This window comes from Tarenaya hassleriana, unplaced genomic scaffold (genome assembly GCF_000463585.1).
Source record: "Tarenaya hassleriana unplaced genomic scaffold, ASM46358v1 Cleome2, whole genome shotgun sequence".
Lineage (NCBI taxonomy): Eukaryota > Viridiplantae > Streptophyta > Magnoliopsida > Brassicales > Cleomaceae > Tarenaya > Tarenaya hassleriana.
In genome coordinates, this window is record NW_010965372.1 from 8,302,587 (window position 1) to 8,328,178 (window position 25,592).

Below are 25,592 nucleotides of genomic sequence, written 5' to 3' on the forward strand. Positions count from 1 at the left end.
TCCCGAAACCCGCCGCCGCCACCACCGGCAGCTTCGGCCTCTGCTCGCCGGTGTCGGTTCTCCAGTCTCCGTTCTCAGTCGAGGAAACCTCCGGGAGATCAACGGTGGCGGCGGAGAAGACCTCGACCACCGTGACGGAGACGTTCTCAGAGTCTCTGTTCCTAAACGACGACGTTTTCGATTTCCGGAGCTCGGTCCCCGACTTTTTCGGCGGTAATATCTTCAGGGAAGACCTCTTCTCAGATACGAGTACGGGTTTGGATCTCGGGTTCGGATCCGGATTCGGATTCTCCAGCTGTCACGTGGAGGACGTGGAGGTGGAGGACCGTTTTCAAGACATTGGGGATTTATTCGGGTCGGATCCTCTCCTCGCGGTTTAAACAGAAATACTAATACAATAACCGAAAGAAACCGGTCGCTAACCGGTAGGTAGCTTGGGAATACAGGCAACGGCAATGTTTATGCTCTAGTTTTTTTTAAAAAAAAATTGTTGTATAAAAATTTAATTAATGTAGTTAATCGGCATATTATTATTTCAAATTTTGTTTTCTTTTTTATACTGGCCTCTTTTGTTCTTGCCGAGCCACGTGTCATCGCAGGTGATGTAATTTGGTTTTCCTGAGATAAGATTGCACGTGCGAAGAATGGAATCTAGGCAAGTGTCAATTATAAAGGAACCTTGATTCATCACTCGAATTTATTTATTTTTAAAATAGATTCCAAATTAGAAAATTAGATGTCGTTTCTATCCATATTCTCGAATTATTAGCTATCTATAGCGAATCGTATATAATAATTTAGAAAATTACGATTTTATGTAAGCCATATAATAGATTACAAATCTTTTTTATTAGCTTGATCTCGATTGTTCTGTATAATTTCTTTACAAATAAAATAATAAATAAACTAAACAAGCTTTTTGTAGTTTTACGTACTGATTTTGACATCTAAAGTGGACCGACACGGAAGGCTTTAGCCGCAAATTCTCGAGAAAGAGCAAAGTTTTGTCGCTTTCCCAAGATCGCTAGGAGCTGACTACAAGATCCTGAGAATCTCATTTTTTTATATTTTTAATAAGATCATTATCCACCATACTTTATTTTTACTAACATAATTATATAATTATATTAGTTATAATATAAAATTTATGACGATGATATCAAATTATCATTAATATATATTATATATCATATTAATCTATTTGATGAATCATCGTAAATTTAACGTTATGATTCATATAGTTTATACTGTTATTCTGATCATATAGTCATATTTAAAAAAGAGATATATAGAAATAATTGAATAAAAAAGGATATTTTAAATATTTTGCCTTTTTAATTGATCCGAAATATTGTGTTATACGATTTTTTTTTTGATAAAATGTGTTATAGGATTACTTCCTTTAAATGGAAGTTTTTTTCTCATTGTATATAATATTAACAAAACATAGATGGTTCTGTCAGAAATTAAGTATAAAAATAAGAATAAGTATGGCTTTGGTCGAAAAACCACGACAAATTCTTATCCTTTTAAAATAACAACTAGGGCTTTCTTATACATCCAGACGTGTATATATATATTAAACAATTCCAAAAATAAAAAATACAAATCAGAGAATTCCCTATTTTTATTGATTACATAGTTGAAATAAATAAATATATGATATATATATATATATGCCAAGCGAAATACTCGACGGTTTAAACTTTAGCATTAATGTTTCAATATCCAAAGGAATATTGGCCCATGAAGTTTTACAAGTGGCCCTTCCTACGGTCCAAATCGAAGGTGGTACACATACATACATAGACAGACGAATACATACATATCTGCATGTATTGTCACATGTGTTACGTGGCATAATAACTTGGAAATCAAGGATGCGATGACTAGTTAAAACTAAAATGAAATCTAGAAGAATCTAAATGGAGCCGTTGTATGAATATTCCGGGACGAGACCGATGGAGTAATTTGTGCACTAATCAAACCACATCCAAGATTCAGGAGTTGTCTTATTCGACGTGAATATTACATGCCACTAAACTTTCCTTATACAAAGATATTCTTACCATTGCATGTGCTTATAATCGTTAGAATATTTTTAGTATTTTACCTATATAATTACGTTTATACACTTGTAATAAAATATAATGAAAATATAAGTGACCAAATTGGTTCATCTTGTGGCTTTTCCGTTTTCTCTTGCATGAATTCCTTTTACTTCTTTTTTGTTTCTTCTTTGATTAATCTTTTTAGATAAATTCATCATAAAATCTTCAACATGAGGCAAAGATTCTGCTGTTAGAGTTTTCCGGAGATTCATACACAAGGTTGAAAGGACCCTCCTCAAATTATGGTGTCAATCGAGCCGGCATGATCCGATCTGACCTGAATCCGCATTCAATCCGAAAGTTTTGGATTCGAATTCGAATCGGTCCAATTTTTTCAGATCCATGTAATTAAATCCGAAATCCATCCCTATATATTTCGGATTCTGATCAGATCGGACCGAATCAGGTCGATCCCGTATATTTTCTTTTGTAAATGTTATTTTATTTTTATTTGTTTTAAATATCGGGTTTTCGGGTCGGCTCGAAAGCGTAGAGATCTGGATCATGACAATGATGACACAACAAGAAGGGTATATATATTATGGGGGTTATATGTCCCTTTCAAAACTGTGTTCGATATTGATGGATTTTCAATATCAAGGGAGAAAATTAGAGTACAGACAAAAGTTGAAGGGCTAAATAGAAAATAAAATAAAAAGAAAAACCTCAAAAGGAAAAAAGGAAACAAGCCTCCTTAAATTCATGGAACGAGAGTGAGATTGGTACTTGTTCTGTTCTCTCAAAGAATATCGCCGCCACATTTCTTGAAGCCGACGAATTCAATCTGTTGGTCGCTGCCTCTCTGTCTGTCTCCGGTGGGCTCTGATTCTCTTCCTCAGTTTATGTTTCCGTCGCAAAAGGGTTTCGTTGGGATTGGGTCTTTGTCGTTAGGGATGTCGGCAATTTGATTTGGACTTGGGGCCTCGTTTCGCCGAATCGATCGTATAGTTTTGGAATTCTGATCGGTTCTTAGACACTATTTCGCCGAATCGATATTATAACCGGAATTCCTGATGAAATTCTGAATCTTGCGGTGTGTTTAGTGGAACTCTCACCCAAACCGCCGCGGGAAAGCTCATCGGAGAGAACGATTCCAATCTTCTCTTCGCCATCTGCAATGGATCTAAAGGAAAAGCTCGATAAGTTCCAGAAACAGCAACAAAGATGCCAATCTACATTGTCGAGCATAGCCGCGAGAGCATCATCTGCGAGGCCCTCTGTGTCAACAGCGGTCAACGGGAAGCCCGCAACTCCGATCAAGTTTTCGGACCAAACCGAACTGTACAAGCAAATCAACAGCATCAGAAAAGCTCCTGTTGGGGCTCAGATGAAGCGTGTCATCGAGTTTTTGCTTGAGGTTCGAGTCCCCCCGCCGATTTCTAATTCATGCGTCAAAAAAGTTTTCCCCTTTTGATCCTTATCCCATTAGTGATGTTGCTTTCTTGGATCACACGTCTCTGACATTTGATTTTGAACACGTCTTGTTGTGGTTTACATGGTTCTTGCAGACAAGGCAAGCCCTTACGCCCGAGGAAATAAAGGAAGCATGTTATGTCGATATGATCTCAAACAAGATTGTTTTCGATAATATGAAGAATAACCCGAAAGTACATTATGATGGAAGGCGATTCTCTTACAAGGTAACACACCATGTTATGCAATGCATGGCGTTTATGAGTTTCTGCCAGTTTAACGTTTTTCTGAAGCTTAAGGTACCTCGCAGGCCAAGCATGATGTGAAAGACAAGATTCAGCTTCTGTCATTGATACGGAAATATCCTGAGGGAATCGCAGTGGTCGAACTTAAAGATACTTACCGGAATGTAATGGGGGACTTGCAGGTAAAAACTTTATCATATGGGCATCAACCATGATGGTCATTTTAGAAATAAGCTCATGTTGGTTGGTCCCTTCGGGAAAAGGAAACATGATCTCTGTCAAATCCTCTTCATTCTCTTGGTAGCTCAGTTTGAGATAGAGGAGTGTCGGATTCTTATTAAATTTCAGAATCCTTGCATTGTGTATGCCTCGGTTGGATTAGGAATTGGAGAGAACTTATAGTATGTTCCATATTATGAGTTTGAGGTGAAACTTTGTGAAACATCATGTTAGCAGCTTCTTTCTAAGAGATTGTCTTGAGGTGATTGAGTAGTGCTATAGTAGGGGATGGGCGGAGATATGTTATGAAGCGAAATAAAGTGTTCTTGCCTTGTAATGCAGGCTCTGAAAGCTTCGGGACACATCTGGCTCCTCTCGAATGCGGATTCACGAGAAGATATAGCATACCCGAATGATTTCAAGGGCCAGATCCGGGTGGACGACGATCTTAAGCACTTGTTCCGTATCATAGAACTGCCTACCGACATGCTCGACGTGGAGAAAGAGCTGCAGAAGAGCGGGATGAAACCCGTTATGAACACTGCCCGGAGGAGGGCGGCTGCCCAGATTCGGGGAATTTCTTCTAGACCGAAGCAGAGGAAGAAGAGGCAAGGGATAAGCAAGAGAACTAAACTCACCAATGTCCATCTCCCCGAGCTCTTTCAGAGCCTCAATGGCGGCCGTTCCCGCCATTGATGTCTTTTTTCTGGATATTCTTTTTTGACAGTAGGAATTAGGAAACACACGAAAAAAAAGGCTCTTTTTGGATTCGAGTTTCTGTGTTGATAACGATGCACCAGAGATGCTGGATTGTGTTCAAATTGTCATAATTAGCTAATCATAGGATGATTAATATTCCTATATTGAATAGTATATGTAAATAATATATAGTTCACTTTGATATCTTACTTTTATTGAATGTTGTTGTATTTAGAGTTTATTTGCGGTTAGATAAAATTATTATTTTAAATGATTTATTTTTTATTATCAAGAAAATTTAAAATAAATCAATGATAGTAAATAATTTAAAATTTAATAGATTAACATTTATGATAAATATAATTGAATCATATATATTTTATATTTATGAAGATTTTTATAGTTTTTATTTATTTGTTTATAATTTAGTTACATATATATATTTGTTTGAGAGGTTTGAAGCTAGATTGTAAAGTGTAGATCCAACGGTCAAAAAATTGGAAACCCGGTTTGATCCGAGAGATGAAGTACACTCCAGGGTTTGGTTTTGTTCATCTGTGGTAAGCAAACAGGTTGAATGAAATTCCCTCGACTTGAACCGGAGATAAGATTATCTTGTAAACGAAAAAAAAAAATCTTAAATGCCTCTAATTGTTTGGAAATAAAGAGAGAGAGAAACATTCCTCCTTTAGATCCAACGGTCAAAAAATTTGGAAGGGTCACAAACTACTGTTTGAATTTCAATTTTGGACCGTTGGATCATTCTCCCATGCATAAAAACGGGCTTGTGACTTGCTTCTCAGGAGAGTCACTAGCCTGATCATTTCAAATACCCTTCTCTCTCTCTACGCTCACTCCCTCTCTCTCTAGAAATGGCTCCGGCATAGAAATCGAGGGGTGGAAAGGCATTGTAGCAGGAGAATGAGATCCTCGAGGCGACGCTACCGTCGCACGGCCTCCCGACAAGTCGTTCGAGAAAGATGCGATGGAGATGCAGGCGTTAGCCCTAGATCAATTCCACCTGATTCTGTAGGGTTTTCTTCGCACGATTCTCTGGAAAAACACAGGTACATGATATTGCAGAGAATCTGGAAACTTGTCTTGTTTTCCCCTGGAATCCCCTTGTTTCCGAGTAAAATGTGATTTTACTTTCTGACCAACCTCTTTCTTCTCTTTGATTTCAGCAGAACGACCCGTCTTCTGAATCTTTTCTTCAGACGTTGCATGTGAGGAAACCCATCATGCTCTGTAAGCCATCTTCTTGATTCTTGATTAATTCTGTTTAGGGACAGCATGTGTTATCACGTGTGCTTTGTACACTTCTGCCACATAAACCCCTCTTCCAGTCACGTTCCATCAGTTTGCTCTGAAAAAATTGTACTGCAAGTATAAAATCAGAGAAACGATCAACGCGAAGAAAAAAGTAATCTAATTAGCGATCATCAATGGAGACATCAAGCATGTGGTTTTCCCGAAGTTAATCGACTTGAGAATGTGATATATGTGTTCTTCTGGGGACTGATTTGAGAATGTTTGTGTTGCCCCCTAGACTTTCCATTCCAGCCAATCACTCGAACGAACTAAACAAAAAAGAAGGGGAAGAAGAAGCGGCCATCAATGGAACCAAGTCAAGGAAAAAAACCCTGATGCTGACTTCAAGGAGACCTTGAAAAATCTGGGCGCTAAGTGAAAGACTCTTCTCGCAGAAGAGACGAAACCTTACGAAGAGAGGTACCAGAACAAGAAAGAAGCATATCTGCAGGTTACTGCAAAGGCAAAGTGTGAGAAGGAAGCCATGAATCTGTTTGAGGATGTGCAGAAGCAGAAAACTGAAATGGAGCTGCTTGCTCAGTATCTCCGGTTCATGCAGGAAGCTGAACAGGACAACAACAGGAAAACCAATTCATCATTAACACTGGTTTGATATGAACAATATGAATGGACACTGACTACCATCTGTTTGTTGTGCTCAGGCAGCAGAAGGACCCTTATCCGCCTTCCTGATTTATGCAAACTAGAGAAAAACATCTCTGAGGGCAGGGAAAACAAGAACCTTGTGGAGACCGCACAGGTGGTATTTTTCCTATATTGATTCGCTTCCATTGTCAAGTGGGTTAGTTAATTGAGACCTGAATCGTGTGTAATATGATGGAAACTAACAGATGGCGAAGAAGAACAAAGAGTCATACCTGCAAGAAATGGACGTCTACAAACGGATGAAGGAAGAAGAAGAGATGAATCAGAAGAACGCAGAGGAGGAACTGTTGAAACTCAACAAACCGGAAGCACTTCAACAACTCCAGAAGGAGAAAACAGAAAATTTCTTGCAGAGGAAGAAAGTGACCGAGAAGAACAAGAAGAATGAAAATGTTGATCCTAACAACCCCAAGAAGCCTTCTTCTTCACTCCTTCGCTTCAGGTATTAAACTTAAGCTCAATCAAACCGGAATGAGTCAGCGGCTGAATCTCGGTTTTTTACCTCATACCGGATCATTACTTTTTAAACCCTAACTGTTTGTGTTCTTGTGCAGAAAAGATGCGAGGAAGGCTTTGCCAGAAAGAATGCCCTGAAATCGACAACACGACCAATTACCAAGTTTTGAAACATTTTTTAAAATACACCATAAGTTTTGAAACATTTTGCAAAGTCATATTCATTCGCTAGTTCGTTTTTGATCCCGACCCCAAACACAAATCTTTACAGGAACTAAGTGAAAAAGAGAGGCAAAGTTACATAGGAAGGGCTGCGGAGTTGGTGGAGATAACCAGGTAACGTAGAATCCCTCCTTTCAATTCACCATCCACACTGGTTTGATATGAACAATATGAATGGACACTGATTACCACCTGTTTGTTGTGTTCAAGAAGCTGAAGGATTCGCTTATGCCCAAACAGCCCTTGTCAGCGTTCCTGATTTACGATGACGAGGGAAGAACAGCTCTGTGGGCATAAAAACAAGAACCAAGTGGAGGTCGCTAAGATTTGGTTCATCAAACCTAGTACGAATGGTATCTCCAGGTTATTGCGAAGGGGAAGTGCGAAAAGGAAGCATTGAAGAGCAGATGCAGAAAACTTGGTAATATAGATCCCTCCTTTTCAATTCTTCATCAACATCGGTTTGATATGAACAGTATGGATGGGGCTACCACCTGTTTGTTATAATCAGGATGCAGTAGGACCCACTTAAACCAAAAAAGCCCTTGTCAGCGTTCCTGATTTATGCAAATGATAGAACAGCCTTGCGGACAGAAAACAAAAACCAAGTGGAGGTCGTTAAGATGACAGGAGACTAGTGAAGAACTTGTCTGAAAAACAAATGGCATAAAAAGAACAGAGAGGTATACGGGCAAGAAATTTGAGGACATTAAAGGGATAAAAGAAGAAGAAGAGACGAATCTGAAGAAAGAAGAGGTGAAACTGATGAAACTCCTCACATGGGAAGCTCTTCGACTGCTTGAGAAGAAAAAGAAAACCGAAAACGTAATAAAGGTCACTTACTTTCCCATAGCTGTTGTCCAATCAATGAAAACTTAGCTCATAGTGTGTTTAAATTTGAGGTTGACGGGATCTTTGCCATTAATTTTCTTGCAGAAGAAGAAAGAAACCCAGAAGAATAAGAAGAACCCAAGTAGCCCTCTTCTTTACTCCTCTTAGCTACCGACCTAAATCCATCAGACACGAATGAATCACTGTGTCAAACTCGGTTTTTTATCTCAAAACCCTAACTGTTTGTATAAATGCACAGTGAAGAAGACTTTTCGAGATGAACGCCCTTGTTTCGATAAAACAAAAGGTAAATAACGTCAGTATTTTCTAAAACACATCGTGGAGAAATGTAATGAAATTAACCCTTTGGAGAAAAATTCTGGATTTTGATGCGAAAATTTGGTTGTTTGCAATTCTGGTGTTAACCCGGTTAAATTATCACCTGTCAGTTGCGTTCAAGAAGCTGAAGGACCTGCTTAAGCCCAAACAGCCCTTGTCAGCGTTTCTGATTTATGCAAAGGAGAGAAGAACAGCTCTGCAGACAGAAGGGTATCTCCAGGTTATTGCAAAGGAAAAGCACGAGACGGAAGCCATGATGGTGTTTGGGGATGAGGAGTTGCAAAAAACTGCAACAGAGCTGCTTGATCTGGTATTTAGATCCTTCCTTTTAATTCTTGTGCAGGAAGCTGAAATTGACAACATTAAGACGTCCAGTTAATATTTTTCTTCCGTTTCGTTTCATCATCAACACCGGTTTTATATCAACAATTTAGATGGGCACTGTCTACCATCTGTTAGTTGTGTCCAGGATGCAAAAGGACCCGCTTAAGCCTAAAGAGCCATAATCAGCGTGTCAGATTTGTGCAAATGTGAGAAGAACAGCTCTGCGGGCAAAAGACAAGAACCAGGGGGAGATCGCGAAGATGGCAGTAGAAGAGTGGATGAACTTGTCTGAAAAACAAAAGGCTATTCGTGGACTGTTTCCCATATAATTCCACTGCCATTAATAGGTGGGCTAGTTAATCGATATCTTAAATGTGTGTAATATCATGGAAATTAACAGATGACGAAGAAGAAGGGAGAGTGATGCATGCAAGAAATGGAGGACTACAAACGGTTGAAGGAAGAAAAAGCGACAAATCTGCAGAAAGAAGAGATGGAATGGATGAATCTTCACAAACAGGAAGCACTTCAACTGCTCAAGAAGGAGAAAACTGAAAACATGATAAAGGTCCCTTGGTTTCCCATAACCATCGTGCAATTGATGAAAACTAAGCTCGTATTGTGTTTAAATTTGAGGTTGACGGGGTCTTTGCCATTAATTCTCATGCAGAAGAAGAAAGTAACCCAGAAGAATAAGAAGAACCCAAGTAGCTCTCTTCTTTACTCCTCTTAGCTACCGACCTTAATCCATCAGACACGAATGAATCACTGGCTCAAACTCGGTTTTTTATCTCAAACCCTAACAGTTTGTGTAAATGCACAGTGAGGAAGACTTTTCGAGATGAACGCCCTGGAATCAACAACTCAACCATGAACGCCCTTGTTTCGATAAAATGGAAGGTAAATAACGTCACTATTTTCTAAAACACATCGTAAGATTTGTAGAAACTTAGGATGGAGAAATGTTATGAAATTAAACCTTTGGAGAAAAATTCTGGATTTTGATGCTAAAATGTGTTGTTTGCAATTCTGGTGTTAACCCGATTAAATTATCAACTAAACCGTTTTTTCAAACTGAAAAACGAAGGGTATCTCCAGGTTATTGTGGCAGAGGAGAAGCACTAGATGGAAGCTATGATGCGGTTCGGGTTTTGAGCAGAAGCAGAAAACTGCAGTGGAACAGCTTGATAAGACAATATAGATCCCTCCTTTCACATCTGGTGCACGAAGGTGAGACAGGACAACAAGAAGATAACCTGGTAATATATAACCCTCCTTTTAATATATCATCCACACTGCTTTGATATGAACAATATGAATGGGCACTGATTACCACCTGTCAGTTGCATTCAAGAAGCTGAAGGACCTGCTTAAGCCCAAACAGCCCTTGTCAGCGTTACTGATTTATGCAAACAAGAGAAGAACAGCTCTGCAGACAGAAGGGTATCTCCAGGTTATTGCAAAGGAAAAGCACGAGACGGAAGCCATGATGGTGTTTGGGGATGAGCAGGAGCAGAAAACTGCAACGGAGCTGCTTGATCTGGTTTTTAGATCCCTCCTTTTAATTCTTGTGCATGAAGCTGAAATTGACAACATTAAGACCTCCAGTTTATTATTGCAAGAAAAATTCTAAATTTTGATGCTAAAATCTGTTTGTATACAGTTATGGCATTAACCCGGTTTAATTTATCAACTAAACCAGTATTTTAAACGGAAGAAAAGGTATCTCCAGGCTACTATTGCAGAGGAGAAGCACAAGATGGAAGCTATGAAGCTGTTTGGGAACGAGCAGAAGCAGAAAACTGCTATGGAGAACTGCTTGAGAAGGTGATTCAGATCCCCCCTTTCACATCTGGTGCAGGAAGGTGAGACAGGACAACATTATTTTTATTTCAATCCTGAGGTAAAAATCATTACTTTAGACCCTAACATTTGTGTAAATGTGCAGAAAAGAAGCGAGGAAGACTTTTCAAGATGAATGCCCTGATTCAACAACTCGACCATGAACGCCCTTATTTCATTAAAATGGAAGGTAAATAACGTCAGTAAGGTAAATAATGTCAGTATTTTCTAAAACACTTAATAAGTTTTGTAACGTTTTGTAAGGTCATATTCTTTCGCTAGTTTGTTTTTGTTCCCGAACAAAAAAAAAACTTTACAGGATTTAAGTGAAGTAGAGAGGCAAATTTACAATGGAAAGGCTGCGGAGTTGATGTTGAGGTACAAGAAGGAACTTGAATAGGACAAAACAAAGTGTGCTACTTTACTTCATAGAAGTAAGCTAATAACGAACAAATCCCAAGGAGAGATATTAGCAAAGATGTTCACCTTTGGTCATATTGAATGTCTTTTGATATGAATACTAATACTAAATTTTAGGATGCAGAAATGTTATGGAATGAACCCTTTTTAGAAAAATTCTGGATTTTGATGCTAAAATCTGTTTGTATACAGTTGTGGCATTAACCCGGTTTAAATTATGAACTAAACCGGTATTTTAAACGGAAAAAAAAAAGGTATCTCCAGGTTATTATTGTAAGAGAAGAAGCACTAGATGGAAACTATGAGGCTGTTTGGGAATGAACAGAAGCTGAAAACTGCAATGGAACTGCTTGATAAGGTAATATAGATCCCTCCTTTCAATTCTTGTGCAGGAAGCTGAGACAGGTAAACAAGAAGATAGCCAGGTAATATAGACCCCTCCTTTCAATTCATCAACCACACTGGTTTGATATGAACAATATGAATGGGCATTGACTACCAATTGTTAGATGTGTCCAAGTTGCTGAAGGACCCCCTTATGTCCAAACAGCCCTTGTCAGCGTTTCTGATTTATGGAAGCCAGAGAAGAACAGCTCTGCTGGCAAAAAGCAAGAACGGAGTGGAGAACGCGAATTTGGCAGCAGAAAAGCGGAAGAACTTGTCTGAAAAACAAAAGGCGCCATACACGGACTCTTTCCGATATTATTTCACTGCCATTGTCAGGTGGGTTAAGTTAATGAATATCTAATATGTGTGTAATATAGTGGAATTGAACAGATGATGAAGAAGAAGGGAGAGGTATGCATGCGAGAAATGGAGGTCTATAAACGGTTGAAGGAAGAAGAAGAGACGATATTGCAGAGAGAAGAGATAGAATGGATGAAACTTCACCAAACTTGGTCGTATTGAATGTCCAGGTTATTATTGCAGAGGAGAAGCACTAGATGGAAGCTATGAAGATGTTTTGGAATGAGCAGAAGCAGAAAACTGCTTTGGAAAACTGCTTGATAAGGTATTAAAGATCCCTCCTTTCACATCTGGCTCAGGAAGGTGAGACAGGACAACAAGAAGATAACCCGGTAATATAGAACCATCCTTTTAATATATCATCCACACTGCTTTGATATGAACAATATGAATGGGAACTGATTACCACCTGTCAGTTGCGTTCAAGAAGCTGAAGGGTATCTGATTTATGCAAACGAGAGAAGAACAGCTCTGCAGACTGACGGGTATCTCCAGGTTATTGCAAAGGAAAAGCACGAGACGGAAGCCAAGATGCTGTTTGGGGATGAGCAGGAGCAGAAAACTGCAACGGAGCTGCTTGATCTGGTATCTAGATCCCTCCTTTTAATTCTTGTGCATGAAGCTGAAATTGACAACATTAAGACGTCAAGTTAATATTTTTTCTTCCGTTTCGTTTCATCATCAACACCGGATTTATATCAACAATTTGGATCGGCACTGCCTACCATCTGTTTGTTGTGTCCAGGATGCAGAAGGACCCACTTAAGCCTAAAAAGCCATAGTCAGCGCGCCTGATTTCTGCAAATGTGAGAAGAACAGCTCTGCGAGCAAAAGACAAGAACCGGGGGGAGATCACGAACATGGCAGTAGAAGAGTGGATGAACTTGCCTGGAAAAGAAAAGGCTATACGTGGACTGTTTCCCATATAACTCCACTGCCATTAATAGGTGGGCTAGTTAATCGATATCTTAAATCTGTGTAATATCATGGAAATTAACAGATGACGAAGAAGAAGGGAGAGTGATGCGTGCAAGAAATGGAGGACTACAAACGGTTGAAGGACGAAGAAGCGACAAATCTGCAGAAAGAAGAGATGGAACGGATGAAACTTCACAATTAGGAAGCACTTCAACTGCTCAAGAAGGAGAAAACTGAAAACATGATAAAGGTCCCTTGGTTTCCCATAACCATCGTGCAATTGATGAAAACTAAGCTCGTATTGTGTTTAAATTTGAGGTTGACGGGGTCTTTGCCATTAATTTTCTTGCAGAAGAAGAAAGTAACCCAGAAGAATAAGAAGAACCCAAGTAGCTCTCTTTTTTACTCCTCTTAGCTACCGACCTTAATCCATCAGACACGAATGAATCAGTGGCTCAAACTATTATTTTTATTTCAAACCTGAGGTAAAAATCATTACTTTAGAAACCCTGTTTGTGTAAATGTGCAGAAAAGAAGCGAGGAAGGCTTTTCAAGATGAATGCCCTGATTCAACAACTCGACCATGAACGCCCTTATTTCATTAAAATGGAAGGTAAATAACGTCAGTAAGGTAAATAATGTCAGTATTTTCTAAAACACTTAATAAGTTTTGTAACGTTTTGTAAGGTCATATTCTTTCGCTAGTTTGTTTTTGTTCCCGAACAAAAAAAAAACTTTACAGGAATTAAGTGAAGTAGAGAGGCAAAGTAGTAATGGAAAGGCTGCGGAGTTGATGTTGAGGTACAAGAAGGAACTTGAATAGGACAAAACAAAGTGTGCTTCTTTACTTCATAGAAGTAAGCTAATAACGAACAAATCCCAAGGAGAGATATTAGCAAAGATGTTCACGTTTGGTCATATTGAATGTCTTTTGATATGAATACTAACACTAAATTTTAGGATGCAGAAATGTTACGGAATGAACCCTTTCTAGAAAAATTCTGGATTTTGATGCTAAAATCTGTTTGTATACAATTGTGCCATTAACCCGGTTTAAATTATCAATGAAACCGGTATTTTAAACAGAAAAAAAGGTATCTCCAGGTTATTATTGTAAGAGGAGAAGCACTAGATGGAAACTATGAAGCTGTTTAGGAATGAACAGAAGCTGAAAACTGCAATGGAACTGCTTGATAAGATAATATAGATCCCTCCTTCCAATTCTTGTGCAGGAAACTGAGACAGGTAAACAAGAAGATAGCCAGGTAATATAGACCTCTCCTTTCAATTCGTCAACCACACTGGTTTGATATGAACAATATGAATGGGCATTGACTACCAATTGTTAGATGTGTCCAAGTTGCTGAAGGACCGCCTTATGCCCAAACAGCCCTTGTCAGCGTTTCTGATTTATGGAAGCGAGACAAGAACAGCTCTGCTGGCAAAAAGCAAGAACCGAGTGGGAAACGCGAATTTTGCAGCAGAAAACTGGAAGGACTTGTCTGAAAAACAAAAGGCGCCATACGCGGACTCTTTCCTATATTATTTCACTGTCATTGTCAGGTGGGTTAAGTTAATGAATATCTTATATGTGTGTAATATAGTGGAATTTAACAGATGATGAAGAAGAAGGGAGAGGTATGCGTGCGAGAAATGGAGGTCTATAAACGGTTGAAGGAAGTAAAAGAGACGATATTGCAGAGAGAAGAGATAGAATGGATGAAACTTCACCAAGCTTGGTCGTATTGAGTGTCCAGGTTATTATTGCACAGGAGAAGCACTAGATGGAAGCTATGAAGATGTTTTGGAATGAGCAGAAGCAGAAAACTGCTATGGAGAACTGCTTCATAAGGTAATACAGATCCCTCCTTTCAATTTTTGTGCAGGAAGCTGAGACAGGACAACAAGAAGATAGCCAGGTAATATATACCCCTCCTTTCAGTTCACCATCTACACTGGTTTGATATGAACAATATGAATGGGTCTGACTACCACCTGTTAGTTGTGTACAAGTTGCTGAAGGACCCGTTTATGCCCAAACAGCCCTTGTCAGAGTTTCTTATTTATGGAAGCAAAAGACGAACAGCTCTGCAGGCAAAAAGCAAGAACTGAGTGGAGAACGCAAAGATGGCAACAGAAGAGTGGAAGAACTTGCCTGAAAAACAAAAGGCACCATACGCGGACTCTTGCCGATATTATTTCACTGCCATTGTCAGGTGGGTTAGTTAATGAATATCTTATATGTGTGTAATATCGTGGAATTTAACAGATGATGAAGAAGAAGGGAGAGGTATGCGTGCGAGAAATGGAGGTCTATAAACGGTTGAAGGAAGAAGAGGAGACGATGTTGCAGAGAGAAGAGATGGAACGGATGAAACTTCACCAACAGGAAGCCCTTCTTCAACTGCTCAAGAAGGAGAAAATTGAAAACATGATAAAGGTCACTTACTTCCCCACAACCATCGTCCAATTGATGAAAACTAAACTCATAGTGTGTTTAATTTTCTTTCAGAAGAAGAAAGTGACCAAGAAGAATAAGAAGAACCGAAGTAGCCCTCTTCACTCCTTCTCTTCAGCTACCGACCTTAATCCATCAAACCCGAATGAATCATCAGCTCAAACTTGTATTTTTTTCAAACCTGATTTAAAAATCATTAATTCAGAAACCCTAATGGTTGTGTAAATGCGCAGAATGAAGCAAGGAAGGCTTTTCAAGATGAAGCCCTGATTCAACAACTCGACCAGGAACGCCCCGTATTTCATTAAAATGGAAGGTAAATAACTTCAGTATTTTCTAAAACACATAATCAGTTTTGTAATGTTTTGTATGGTCATTCTTTCTCTAGGTTGTTTACGTTCACCAAAAAAAACCTTTACAGGAACTAAGTGAAGTACAGAGGCAAACTTACAACGGAAAGGCTGCGGAGTTGACGTTGAGGTACAGGTAGGAACTTGAATAGGACAAAACAAAGTGTGCTGCTTCACAGAAGTAAGCTAATAATGAACAAATCCCAAGTAGAGATATTAGCAAAGATGTTCAAGCTTGGTCGTATTGAATGTCTTTTGATATCAATGATGAATTTTAAGATGGAGAAATTTGAAGATATTAACCCTTTGTAGGAAATTCCTGGATTTTGATGCTAAAGTTTGTTAGTTTTGGAATTCTAGCATTAACCCGGTTTAAATTATAAATTAAACCGGCGTTTCAAACCGAAAAAAGGGTATGTCCAGGTTATTATTGCAGAGGAGAAGCACTAGATGGAAGCTATGAAGCTGTTTTGGAATGAGCAGAAGCAGAAAACTGGTATGGAGAACTGCTTCATAAGGTAATACAGATCCCTCCTTTCAATTTTTGTGCAGGAAGCTGAGACAGGACAACAAGAAGATAGCCAGGTAATATATACCCCTCCTTTCAGTTCATCATCTACACTTGCTTGATATGAACAATATGAATGGGCACTGACTACCATCTGTTAGTTGTGTCCAAGTTGCTGAAAAACCCGATTATGCCCAAACAGCCCTTGTCAGAGTTTCTGATTTATGGAAGCGAAAGAAGAACAGCTCTGCAGGCAAAAAGCAAGAACCGAGTGGAGAACGCGAAGATGGCAGCAGAATAGGGGAAGAACTTGTCTGAAAAACAAAAGGCACCATACGTGGACTCTTTCCGATATTACTTCACGCCATTGTCAGGTGTCTTAGTTAATGAATATCTTAAATATGTGTAATATCATGGAATTTAGCAGATGCCGAAGAAGAAGAAGGGAGAGGCATGTGTGCGAGAAATGGAGGTCTACAAACGGTTGAAGGAGGAAGAAGTGACGATATTGCAGAAAGAAGTGGTGGAACGGATGAAACTTCACCAACAAGAAGCCTTTCAATTGTCCAAGGAAAACCGAAAACATGATAAAGGCCACTTACTTTCCCATAACCATCATCCAATTGATGAAAACTAATCTCATAGTGTGTTCAAGTTTGAGGTTGACAGGATCATGTGCAATTAATTTTCTTTCAGAAGAAGAAAGTGACCAAGGAGAATAAGAAGAACTCAAAGTTGCCCTCTTCTTCACTTCTCTTCAGCTACCGACCTTATCCATCAAACTCGAGTGAATCACCGGCTCAAATTTGTATTTTTATTTCAAACCTGATGTAAAAATCATTACTTTAGAAACCCTAACGTTTGTGCAAATGTGCAGAAAAGACGCGAGGAAGGCTTTTTAAGATGAACGCCCTGGAATCAACAACTCGACCATGAATGCCGTTATTTCAGTAAAATGGAAGGTAAATAACATCATTATTTTTTTCTAAAATACATGATAAGTTTTGTAACGTTTTGCAAGGTCATATTCTTTCGATAATTTTTTTTCATTCCCGAGCAACAAAAAAACTTTATACGAGGAATTAAGTGAAGTAGAGAGGCAAAGTTACAACGAAAAGGCTGTGGAGTTGATGTTGATGTACAAGAAGGAACTTGAATAGGACAACAAAGTGTGCTGATTCACAGAAGTAAGCTAATAATGCACAAACCCCAAGTAGAGATATTAGCAAAGGTGTTCAAGCTTGGTCGTATTGAATGTCTTTTTATATCAATGATATTTTTTAGAATGGAGAAATGTTACGAACTTTAGTTGATGCTAAAATTTGCTTGTTTGCAATTCTGGCATTCACCCGGTTAAATTATCAACTAAAATGGTTTTTCAAACCGAAAAATGATGGGTATCTCCAGGTTATTATGGCAGAGGAGAAGCACTAGATTGAAGTTGTTTGGGGATGAGTAGAAACAGAAAACTTCAATGGAACTGCTTGATAAGGTAATACAGATCCCTCCTTTCAATTCTTGTGTAGGAAGCTGAGATAGGACAAGAAGAAGATAACCACACTTGTTTGATATGAACAGTATGAATTGGCACTGACTACCACCTGTTAAGTTGTGTCCAAGTTGTTGAAGGACCCACTTGTGCCCAAACATCGCTTGCCAACGTTTCTTATTTATGCAAAGGAAAGAAGAACAGCTTTGCAGTCAAAAAGCTAGAACCGTGGAGAGAACGCGAAGATGGGAGTAGAAGAGTGGAAGAACTTGTCTGAAAAATAAAAGGCACCATACGTGGACTATTTCTGATATTACTTCACTGCCATTGTCAGGTGGATTAGTTAATGAATATCTTAAATGTGTGTAATATCGTGGAATTTAGCAGATGACGAAGAAGAAGAAGAGAAAGGTATGCGTGCGAGAAATGGAGGTCTACAAACGGTTAAAGGAATAAGAAGTGACGAAATTGCAGAAAGATGAGATGGAACGGATGAAACTTCACAAACAGGAAGCCGTTCAACTGCTCAATAAGGAGAAAACTGAAAACATGATAAAGGTCACTTGCTTTCCCATAACCATCGTCCAATTGATGAAAACTAAACTCATAGTGTGTTCAAGTTTGAGGTTGAGGGGATCATGTGCCATTAATTTTCTTGCAGAAGAAGAAAGTTCCTCTTCTTCACTCCTCTTCAGCGACCTTAATCCATCAAACCCGAATAAATGACCGGCTCAAACTTGAATTTTCATTTGAAATCTGATGTAAAAATCATTACTTTAGAAACCTAACGTTTGTGTAGTTGCGCAGAAAAGACGGGAGGTAGGCTTTTCAAGATGAACGCCACGGAATCAACAACTCGACCATGAACGCCCTTATTTCAATAAAATGAAAGGTAAATAACGTCATATTCTTTCACTAATTTTTTTCGTTCCCGAGCAACAAAAAAACTTTAGAGGAATTAAGTTGAGTAGAGAGGCAAAGTCACTACGAAAAGGCTGTGGAGTTGATGTTGAGGTACAAGAAGGAACTTGAATAGGACCAAACAAAGTGGTGTTGATTCACAAAAGTAAGCTAATAATGCACAAATCCCAAGTAGAGATGTTAGCAAAGATGTTCAAGCTTGCTCGTATTGATTGTCTTTTGATATCAATGATAATATTTAGAACAGAGAAATGTTACGAACTTAACCCTTTGGACAAACTTTCTGGAATTTGGTGGTAAAATTGGGTGGTTTGCAATTCTTGTGTTAACCTGGTTTAAATTATCAAGTAAACCGTTGTTTCAAACTGAAAAAAGAAGGGTATCTTCAGGTTATTATGGCGGAGAAAATGGAGGCTATGCAACTGTTTGGGGATGAGTAGAAACAGAAAACTGCATTGGAACTGCTTGATAAAGTAATACAGATCCCTCCTTTCAATTCCTGTGCAGGAAGCTGAGACAGGACAAGAAGAAGATAACAACACTTGTTCAATATGAACAGTATGAATGGACACTGACTACCATTTGTTATGTTATGTCCAAGTTGCTGAAGGACCCGCTTGTGCCCAAACATCCTTGCCAGCGTTTCTGATTTATGCAAAGTAAAGAAGAACAGCTCTGCAGGCAAAAAGCAAGAACCAAGTGGAGATCGTGAAGATGGCAGTAGAAGAGTGGAAGAACTTGTCTGAAAAACGGAAGGCACCATACGTGGACTGTTTTCCATATTACTTCACTGACATTGTCAGGTGGGTTAGTTAATCAATATCTTAAATGTGTGTTACATCGTTGAAATTAACAGATGACGAAGAAGAAGGAGAAATGGTTGAAGGAAGAAGAAGTGACGAAACTGCAGACTTAAGAGGTGGAACAGCTGAAACTTCACAAACAGGAAGTCCTTCAACTGCTCAAGAAGGAGAAAACTGAAAACATGATAAAGGTCACTTACTTTCCCATAACCATCGTCCAATTGCTCATAGTGTGTTTAAGATCATGTGCCATTAGTTTTCTTTCAGAAGAAGAAAGTGACCAAGAAGAATAAGAAGAACCCAATGGCCCTCTCTTCACTTCTTCTCTTCAGCTACCGACCTTAATCCATCAAACCCAATGAATCACCGGCTCAAACTTGTATTTTTATTTCAAGCCTGAGGTAAAAATCATTACTTTAGAAACGCTAACGTTTGTGCAAATGCGCAGAAAAGATGCGAGGAAGGCTTTTTAAGATGAACAGCTCTGTATTCAACGAGACTATGAACGCCGTTATTTCAATAAATTGGAAGGTAAATAACGTCAGTATTTTCTAAAAGACATCATAAGTTTTGTAACGTTTTGCATGGTATATTCTTTCGATATTTTTTTTCGTTGCCAAGCAACAAAATAACTTTATAGGAGGAATTAAGTGAAGTAGAGAGGCAAAGTTACAACGAAAAGGCTGTGGAGTTGATGTTGAGGTACCAGAAGGAACTTGAATAGGACAAAACAAAGTGTGCTGACTCACAGAAGTAAGCTAATAATGAACAAATCCCAAGTAGAGATATTAGCAAAGATGTTTCAAGTTTGGTCGTATTGAATGCCTTTTGATATCAATGATAATATTTAGAATGGAGAAATGTTACGAACTTACCCCTTTGGAGAAAATTTCTGGATTTCAATGCTGAAATTTGGTTGTTTGCAATTTTGGTGTTGACCAGTTGAGATTATTATTTCAAAGGAGGTGAAAGTCATGAAGCTGTTTGGAAACGAGCAGAAGCAGAAAACTACAGTGGTTCCACTGTTTGATCAGGTAATATAGATTCCTACTATCAATTCTTGTAGATGATGAGGGTCACTTACTTTCCCATAACCATTGTCCAATTGAGGAAAACTAAGGCTCCACTCCCCCCATTTCCCCACAATTTTCTCCAAATCTCGGATACCCCTCTACAAAGCAGAATCCTATCCTCTGTAATTACTAAGGCAGACAGAAAAGATGCCCCCTGTAAAACCGTTGTTGCCCCAATCAGAAGCCTATCCTCTGCATTGTGAGTCAGCTCTTTGCTTGCTGCTCCCGTCTTGCTCCTCAAAACAACACGAAAGGGTTTATTATCAGGATCATGTGTCGTTAATTTTCTTGTAGCAGAAGAAAGTGACCAAGAAAATAAGAACGAAAATATTGACCCTAACAAACCCAAGAAGCCTTCTTCTTCACTCCTGTTCAGATACCGACCTCAATCCATCAAACCCGAATGAACCAATGGCTCAAACTCGGATGTTTACCTCAAACTCGGAACCCTAATCGTTCGTGTAATTGTGCAGCAAAGACGTGAGGAAGTAGAACGCCTTGGAATCAACAACTCGACCATGAACGTCCTCATTTCGGTAAAATGGAAGGTAAATAACATCGTTGTTTTCTAACACTTACCATAAGCTTTGTAACATTGTGCAAGGGCATATTTGCTAGTTAACTCCGCCTAGATATGAGTTCGGCTCGCCAGCAACCCACCATTTTATTGGATTGGACTAGTCCAAACCGTTTTTAAAAGGGTTGAAAGTAAGCACCTCGGGCTCGGCTCACCTAGCTCGTGGACTACGAGCCAATTCGCAAATTAAAAAAATATAAGCTAAAAAATAAGCATACTAAAATAATACGTCGATTGAGAAAAAAGTCATACAAACAATTACGAAAACTATAAAAAAAATACAAAAGTGTAAGCGAAATCAATCATCTCCAGAAAGCATTCATTCTTCCCTTTGAAGTTTTCATATACTTCACGCTATCTCTGATTTGAGAGAGCATATCTAATAGCCTTTAAACCATCTTGCACAATTAGATTGAAATGTTAACTGAATCTTTATCCAAAGCAATTATGAAGTCTTTCTTCTCTATCTCCACTTTTTCAAAAAAATCATGCACCTTAATTGCTAAGGTTTCACCGGTATGTAGATAAGGCATATCGATGAAAGATATGATTTTACTATTTAACTTCTAGTTTTGATCTACATAATGCGCATCAAGCAAATATAACCTTCATCGGTGATATCGGTCGCCCAACAATCCGATATCCTATTAGGAATTCTTTCTGATTCATATTTTACCCTTGTTTTAAGCTTAAAATAATACCCATATACACGTGAAGAATGTGTTTCTACCATATAGCTTAAACTCTGAACTGATACTATTAGAGAGAAAATAAGATTAATAAGTATAGAAAAGAAGTTACGAGAGACGTTTAAAATGATTTAGACATGTACAACGTAGGGCGATAGATGTGCCAGTTAAAAGTTAGAGAGTATATGAATGAAGTTGAAGAGAAAAGAAAAAGGTAGACCTAGTTTTACTTGAGAACGCGTTATTAGGAATGAATTGAAATAGTTGTAAATTCCGAAAGAGTTAACTCAAAACCGAAATAAATGGAAACGAAAAATTCATATAGTTGATCCCAAAATATACTTGAGATTAATGCGATATTGATGTTGAAGTTGATGATATTCATGCCCTTGTTTGTTTTCATTCCCTATTCGGAAATAAGAAACAAAACCTTGTAAGAACAAGTGAAGAAGAGAGGGAAAGTCACAATTGATGGCGAGGTACAAAAAGGAGCTTGAGGAGTACACCGCCAAATTCACAACAAATCCAATGTAGAATTATTAGTAAAGACGTTCAAGCTTGATATTAAACATTTTTTATTTCAATTTACATCTTAGGATCGAGAAATGTTATAAAGGATAGTTCGGTGCACAAAACGTCCACGTTGAGTGGAGTGACGGGGAAAAATCCCACCACAAAGGTGTATTGTAGGCAAACTTTACCCTGTAGAAATATATGTAAGAGGTTGTTTCCAAAACTCGAATCTGTAGCCTAGTCACAACGGCAACACCCTAATGGTGCGCCAAGGTTCGATTGAGAAATGTTATAATTTAAAAAAAAAAATATAACCCTTTGGAGAAAATTGCTGGACTTCGCTGCTAACATTTGGCTGTTTAGAATTGTAGTATTAAACCAAATTAGTTTATCAAACCAAGATTTAAAAAGTAATGATTTTTCTATACCATTTTATCTTAAAAAATCGTCAATATACACTTAGAACTATTCCTGTAAAAACGTGGGGAAGCCAGCGTCTATCTCGACCGTTGGATCGAACGGAAAATCAACGTGGAAGATGGGAGAACTCCCCGTGGAGGTGTTAGCCGAGATCAATCCCAGGTAATCCGTCGGATCAGAACCAGACACATGGCAAAATCCCCCGACCCCGAAGTCGCAGTCGTAAAACGACGTCGCTGGGAAGGAGAAAGCGTCGTCCAGACCCTCGGTCCGTACGGTGAGATTGCTCCGGAGGTTGTCGAGAAGGTCCTTTTGGTAGTTTCCAGTGGGTTCGGGTTTTTTTGCGACTTGCTTCGCAGGGGAAGGGATCGCCTGCGGGCAGCACGTGTGCGTTCCTCTGTACGTCACTTCGAAGACCGTTGGATCGCCGTCCGATCTCTGGACTTGCTTCGTTGCCAAACAGTTCTGCGTGTTACGGTACGTGCACCTGTAATAACTCCTGAAAATCCACACGCACATTGGTCATGATCATGTTCATGTTCATGATGATGATGACGATGGTGATGGTGATGGTGATGGTGATGGTACCTTGGAAATCTAGCGCCCAAAATATCTTTCTGACCGTACTTTCTCCAGTTATAGCCGTCATCTTGAGGTCCATCTAATCCTCTCTCTGGACTGATTCTCACTTGCTCTGTCCACTTTGGCATCATCTTCCTGCAATTTTCCCACCCAATTTTTTTTTTTATGTTATTTATTTGCATTTTTTAATTTTTAATTTTTTATAACCCTTTTTCAAAATTTATCAGAACATTATCTATTTTGGTACTTAAAAGCCCAATTCTTTTTTATCACTTTTTGTTAAAAAAAAAAAAAAGAGCCCAATGATCATCACCTCACCCACCTCTTCTTTGAATTAAAGTTGTAACCTTGCAGATTACTCTCCTTCGATCCTCCATCGAGAATCTCTTCGCTCCTCGGACTCTCGTTTAGCGACGCCGGAGATTCCGGAATAATGCCGGGATTCTTCACCGGAGACACCGTCGCCGCCGGCGTTATGGGTTGTACGGGCGGTGAGCGGGACCAGTTGAGCATCAGCAGAGCTTTCTCGTACGAAGTAACTATCCGCCGGACCAGAATCTCGTTGGTCTCAGCCACCGGAGCCGACGCCGGAGATTCTCCGATCTGTGACCGGAGCTGCTTCGCCGCCTCCATCCCGTGGATCAGCTCGCTGATTAAAGTCCTCGGATCCCAACTCAACATATGCATGCTTTCCATTTTTATTCAGAACCTCCCAAAGTAGAAACCTTTTCTGAATCTATGATCTGTCGGAAGATTCTGTAGATTGGCTACAAACTCATCCCGCCGGGAACGGTAAATTCCAGTGACCGGAGAATTGAATGGTCGAGTGGAAAGGGTCAACAATGGTACAGTAATTTCTGGTACAAATTCAATGGAACGGTGGAATCAGAATTGGAGAGGAGAAGGTTTGTAGTGAAATGAAGTTGTTTGGTCTTTGAGATATAAAGCCATTGGGAGGAAGAAGATGCGTTTGTATATGAAATTTCTGACTAAGTAAAAAACAAATATTCAAACATATGAGAAAAGTCTTTGGTCTTAAGAAGTATGGTTTCAGTGGGAAATTGAGGGATGGTCAAATTCTGACCAATTCAAATGCACAGTTAATCCCTTTATGATATAAAGTAATCATGTAATTAAACTGATAATCATACCAACTAATCATATTATACATATATACATATATATATATATATATAACTGTCCCTTTCATCGTCTTGTCCAAAACCTGTCGAACCACGACTTTGTAGTTACAGTTAAGATTCTTTGTTATTTATATGCAAAAGTTGTCAGACGTTTTGTTAGAGTATATGTATTTCGTGCGTCTTGAATTAGGTCTACGAATTATGGAATGAGAAAAAAAAACGGTATTTTATTGCATTATGACGTAATACAAACACACACATAATATGTAATGTATATATATATATATATATGTATATGTATATGTATATAATTTGAGTGGAGTATGAGAAGGCATGTGCTGACCAAGTCGCCCAACAAAACGTCTCCATTTACATTTGGAAAACTTCACATCTAATGATTGATATTAACCTCTTGTGACCGTCAAAGGGTTATTTTAATCTGTCCGAAATATTAAATTGCTGAAAATAATATAATTTTTTTTATGATAATTATTTGTACTCGTTTTCCCAAAGTTGTATTCATGCCATTCTCCAACTCGCTCAACAGAATAATAAGCACATTTAAATATTATAAATTATAGTAAAACATCTCTTTATAAAATTAATACCAGTCATAACTTTAGTAGAAATGATATTTTTGCGTAATAATAAATGGACAGGTAAACAAAACAATTGAACGGGATGCACGCCATCTATTATATTTAGTTAAAATTAATACCAGTCATAGAAGCTTCACACAAGAACGGCCTGTATCAGTCTTCAGTCAAAGGGATTGGACCGACGAAACTTCAAACCTTCAATCCGCGTGGAATTGCATTTTGGGCTTTTTTTTACAATAAAGTATTTATGTAATTCTGCTGACGTCACGGTGCGTTGCTGTCTTTAAATCAGATTAATCACACAATTAGTCATTTCAGAACGATTATAATAATCAATAAAGTACAGTTTATTACTAAAAATTAATTTTTTTTTTTTTTAACCAGGAGCTATAATGGGATACACATTAAGTCAACAAGTCAATTCCAGTCTCAAGAGTTCTGAAATCTTTCTAAACGACACCAAGAATATGCTTGTAAATTAGAATGTGAAATATTTTGATAGGATATTAGAATACGAACCAAGTAGTTATAAATTGAGATCGGAGAAAAGGTAATGCAACTGAAAAAAAAAACCTGTGGTGCCAAAAATCCTCTTTTTTCTTTAGAATTTATTATTGACCAAATATTCCAAAAACAAAAGATTGTGACTTTTGCAATTGACATCGGAAAACGACGTATTATTCCATGAGTTTTTCCAAACTTTAA

General features: G+C 38.5%; 3 protein-coding genes and 3 long non-coding RNA genes across 61 annotated transcripts in view; 5 read left to right on the forward strand and 1 right to left on the reverse strand.

Moving 5' to 3' along the window:
* Positions 1–380, forward strand: part of LOC104813364 (ethylene-responsive transcription factor CRF2-like) — a 1,965-nt gene extending 1,585 nt beyond the window's left edge. The window contains exon 2 of the mRNA XM_010540922.2: positions 66–380. Within this exon, the coding sequence (XP_010539224.1) occupies positions 66–380 (315 nt within the window). The remainder of the gene's footprint in view (positions 1–65) is intronic.
* A 2,445-nt stretch (positions 381–2,825) lies between these two features.
* Positions 2,826–4,896, forward strand: LOC104813037 (transcription initiation factor IIE subunit beta-like). The gene is made up of 5 exons (XM_010540521.1): positions 2,826–2,926; positions 3,155–3,468; positions 3,620–3,751; positions 3,835–3,951; positions 4,331–4,896. Exons 2-5 carry the CDS (start codon positions 3,229–3,231, stop codon positions 4,682–4,684), a joined length of 843 nt encoding a protein of 280 aa, XP_010538823.1. The 5' UTR covers positions 2,826–2,926; positions 3,155–3,228; the 3' UTR covers positions 4,685–4,896.
* Positions 4,897–5,512: 616 nt separating this feature from the next.
* On the forward strand, positions 5,513–14,929 carry LOC104813039. 46 transcript variants are annotated; one of them, XR_002024117.1, is made up of 22 exons: positions 5,513–5,754; positions 5,875–5,935; positions 6,237–6,758; positions 6,850–7,106; positions 7,219–7,283; positions 7,392–7,456; positions 7,553–7,763; positions 7,854–8,176; positions 8,279–8,315; positions 8,433–8,480; positions 8,623–8,822; positions 8,972–9,404; positions 9,507–9,543; positions 9,660–9,736; positions 9,935–10,095; positions 10,180–10,701; positions 10,785–11,523; positions 11,608–12,430; positions 12,591–13,013; positions 13,116–13,620; positions 13,996–14,028; positions 14,113–14,929. It is a non-coding gene; the product is annotated as an uncharacterized LOC104813039 (long non-coding RNA). The 46 variants fall into 46 exon arrangements; XR_002024119.1 differs by having other exon boundaries at positions 13,116–13,564; XR_002024129.1 differs by having other exon boundaries at positions 13,116–13,564; positions 14,124–14,929.
* A 259-nt stretch (positions 14,930–15,188) lies between these two features.
* LOC109116619 lies at positions 15,189–17,849 on the forward strand. 3 transcript variants are annotated; one of them, XR_002024152.1, is made up of 5 exons: positions 15,189–15,203; positions 16,776–16,866; positions 16,957–17,041; positions 17,487–17,571; positions 17,658–17,849. It is a non-coding gene; the product is annotated as an uncharacterized LOC109116619 (long non-coding RNA). The 3 variants fall into 3 exon arrangements; XR_002024151.1 differs by lacking the exon at positions 15,189–15,203 and adding an exon at positions 17,167–17,266 and having other exon boundaries at positions 16,508–16,866; XR_002024150.1 differs by lacking the exon at positions 15,189–15,203 and having other exon boundaries at positions 16,508–16,866.
* Positions 17,850–17,958: 109 nt separating this feature from the next.
* On the forward strand, positions 17,959–23,580 carry LOC109116618. Of its 8 annotated transcripts, none has more exons than XR_002024145.1 (8): positions 17,959–18,126; positions 18,376–18,460; positions 18,997–19,483; positions 19,741–19,823; positions 19,933–20,045; positions 20,235–20,326; positions 20,839–20,913; positions 23,501–23,580. It is a non-coding gene; the product is annotated as an uncharacterized LOC109116618 (long non-coding RNA). The 8 variants fall into 8 exon arrangements; XR_002024144.1 differs by having other exon boundaries at positions 23,487–23,566; XR_002024143.1 differs by lacking the exon at positions 23,501–23,580 and adding an exon at positions 22,053–22,458.
* LOC104813038 (probable WRKY transcription factor 53) lies at positions 22,547–24,152 on the reverse strand. Of its 2 annotated transcripts, none has more exons than XM_010540522.2 (3): positions 23,460–24,152; positions 23,153–23,281; positions 22,547–23,063 (listed from the first exon to the last, which is right to left on the reverse strand). In XM_010540522.2, the coding sequence occupies exons 1-3, from the start codon at positions 23,840–23,842 to the stop codon at positions 22,610–22,612; spliced, it is 966 nt and encodes a 321-aa protein (XP_010538824.1). In that variant the 5' UTR covers positions 23,843–24,152; the 3' UTR covers positions 22,547–22,609. The 2 variants fall into 2 exon arrangements, with proteins under 2 accessions (XP_010538824.1, XP_010538825.1); XM_010540523.2 differs by having other exon boundaries at positions 23,469–24,150.
* Positions 24,153–25,592: the final 1,440 nt, after the last annotated feature.

Bases quoted from the DNA above. Each gene is read 5' to 3' on its own strand.
- LOC104813037 (XM_010540521.1), top strand. From the start codon at position 3,229: ATGGATCTAAAGGAAAAGCTCGATAAGTTCCAGAAACAGCAACAAAGA. The intron at 3,469-3,619 runs GTTCGAGTCCCC...TGGTTCTTGCAG, and splicing joins TCATCGAGTTTTTGCTTGAG to ACAAGGCAAGCCCTTACGCC. The intron at 3,952-4,330 runs GTAAAAACTTTA...CTTGTAATGCAG, and splicing joins ATGTAATGGGGGACTTGCAG to GCTCTGAAAGCTTCGGGACA.
- LOC104813038 (XM_010540522.2), bottom strand. From the start codon at position 23,842: ATGGAAAGCATGCATATGTTGAGTTGGGATCCGAGGACTTTAATCAGC. The intron at 23,282-23,459 runs GTGATGATCATT...GGAAAATTGCAG, and splicing joins TCAAAGAAGAGGTGGGTGAG to GAAGATGATGCCAAAGTGGA. The intron at 23,064-23,152 runs GTACCATCACCA...GTGGATTTTCAG, and splicing joins TTGGGCGCTAGATTTCCAAG to GAGTTATTACAGGTGCACGT.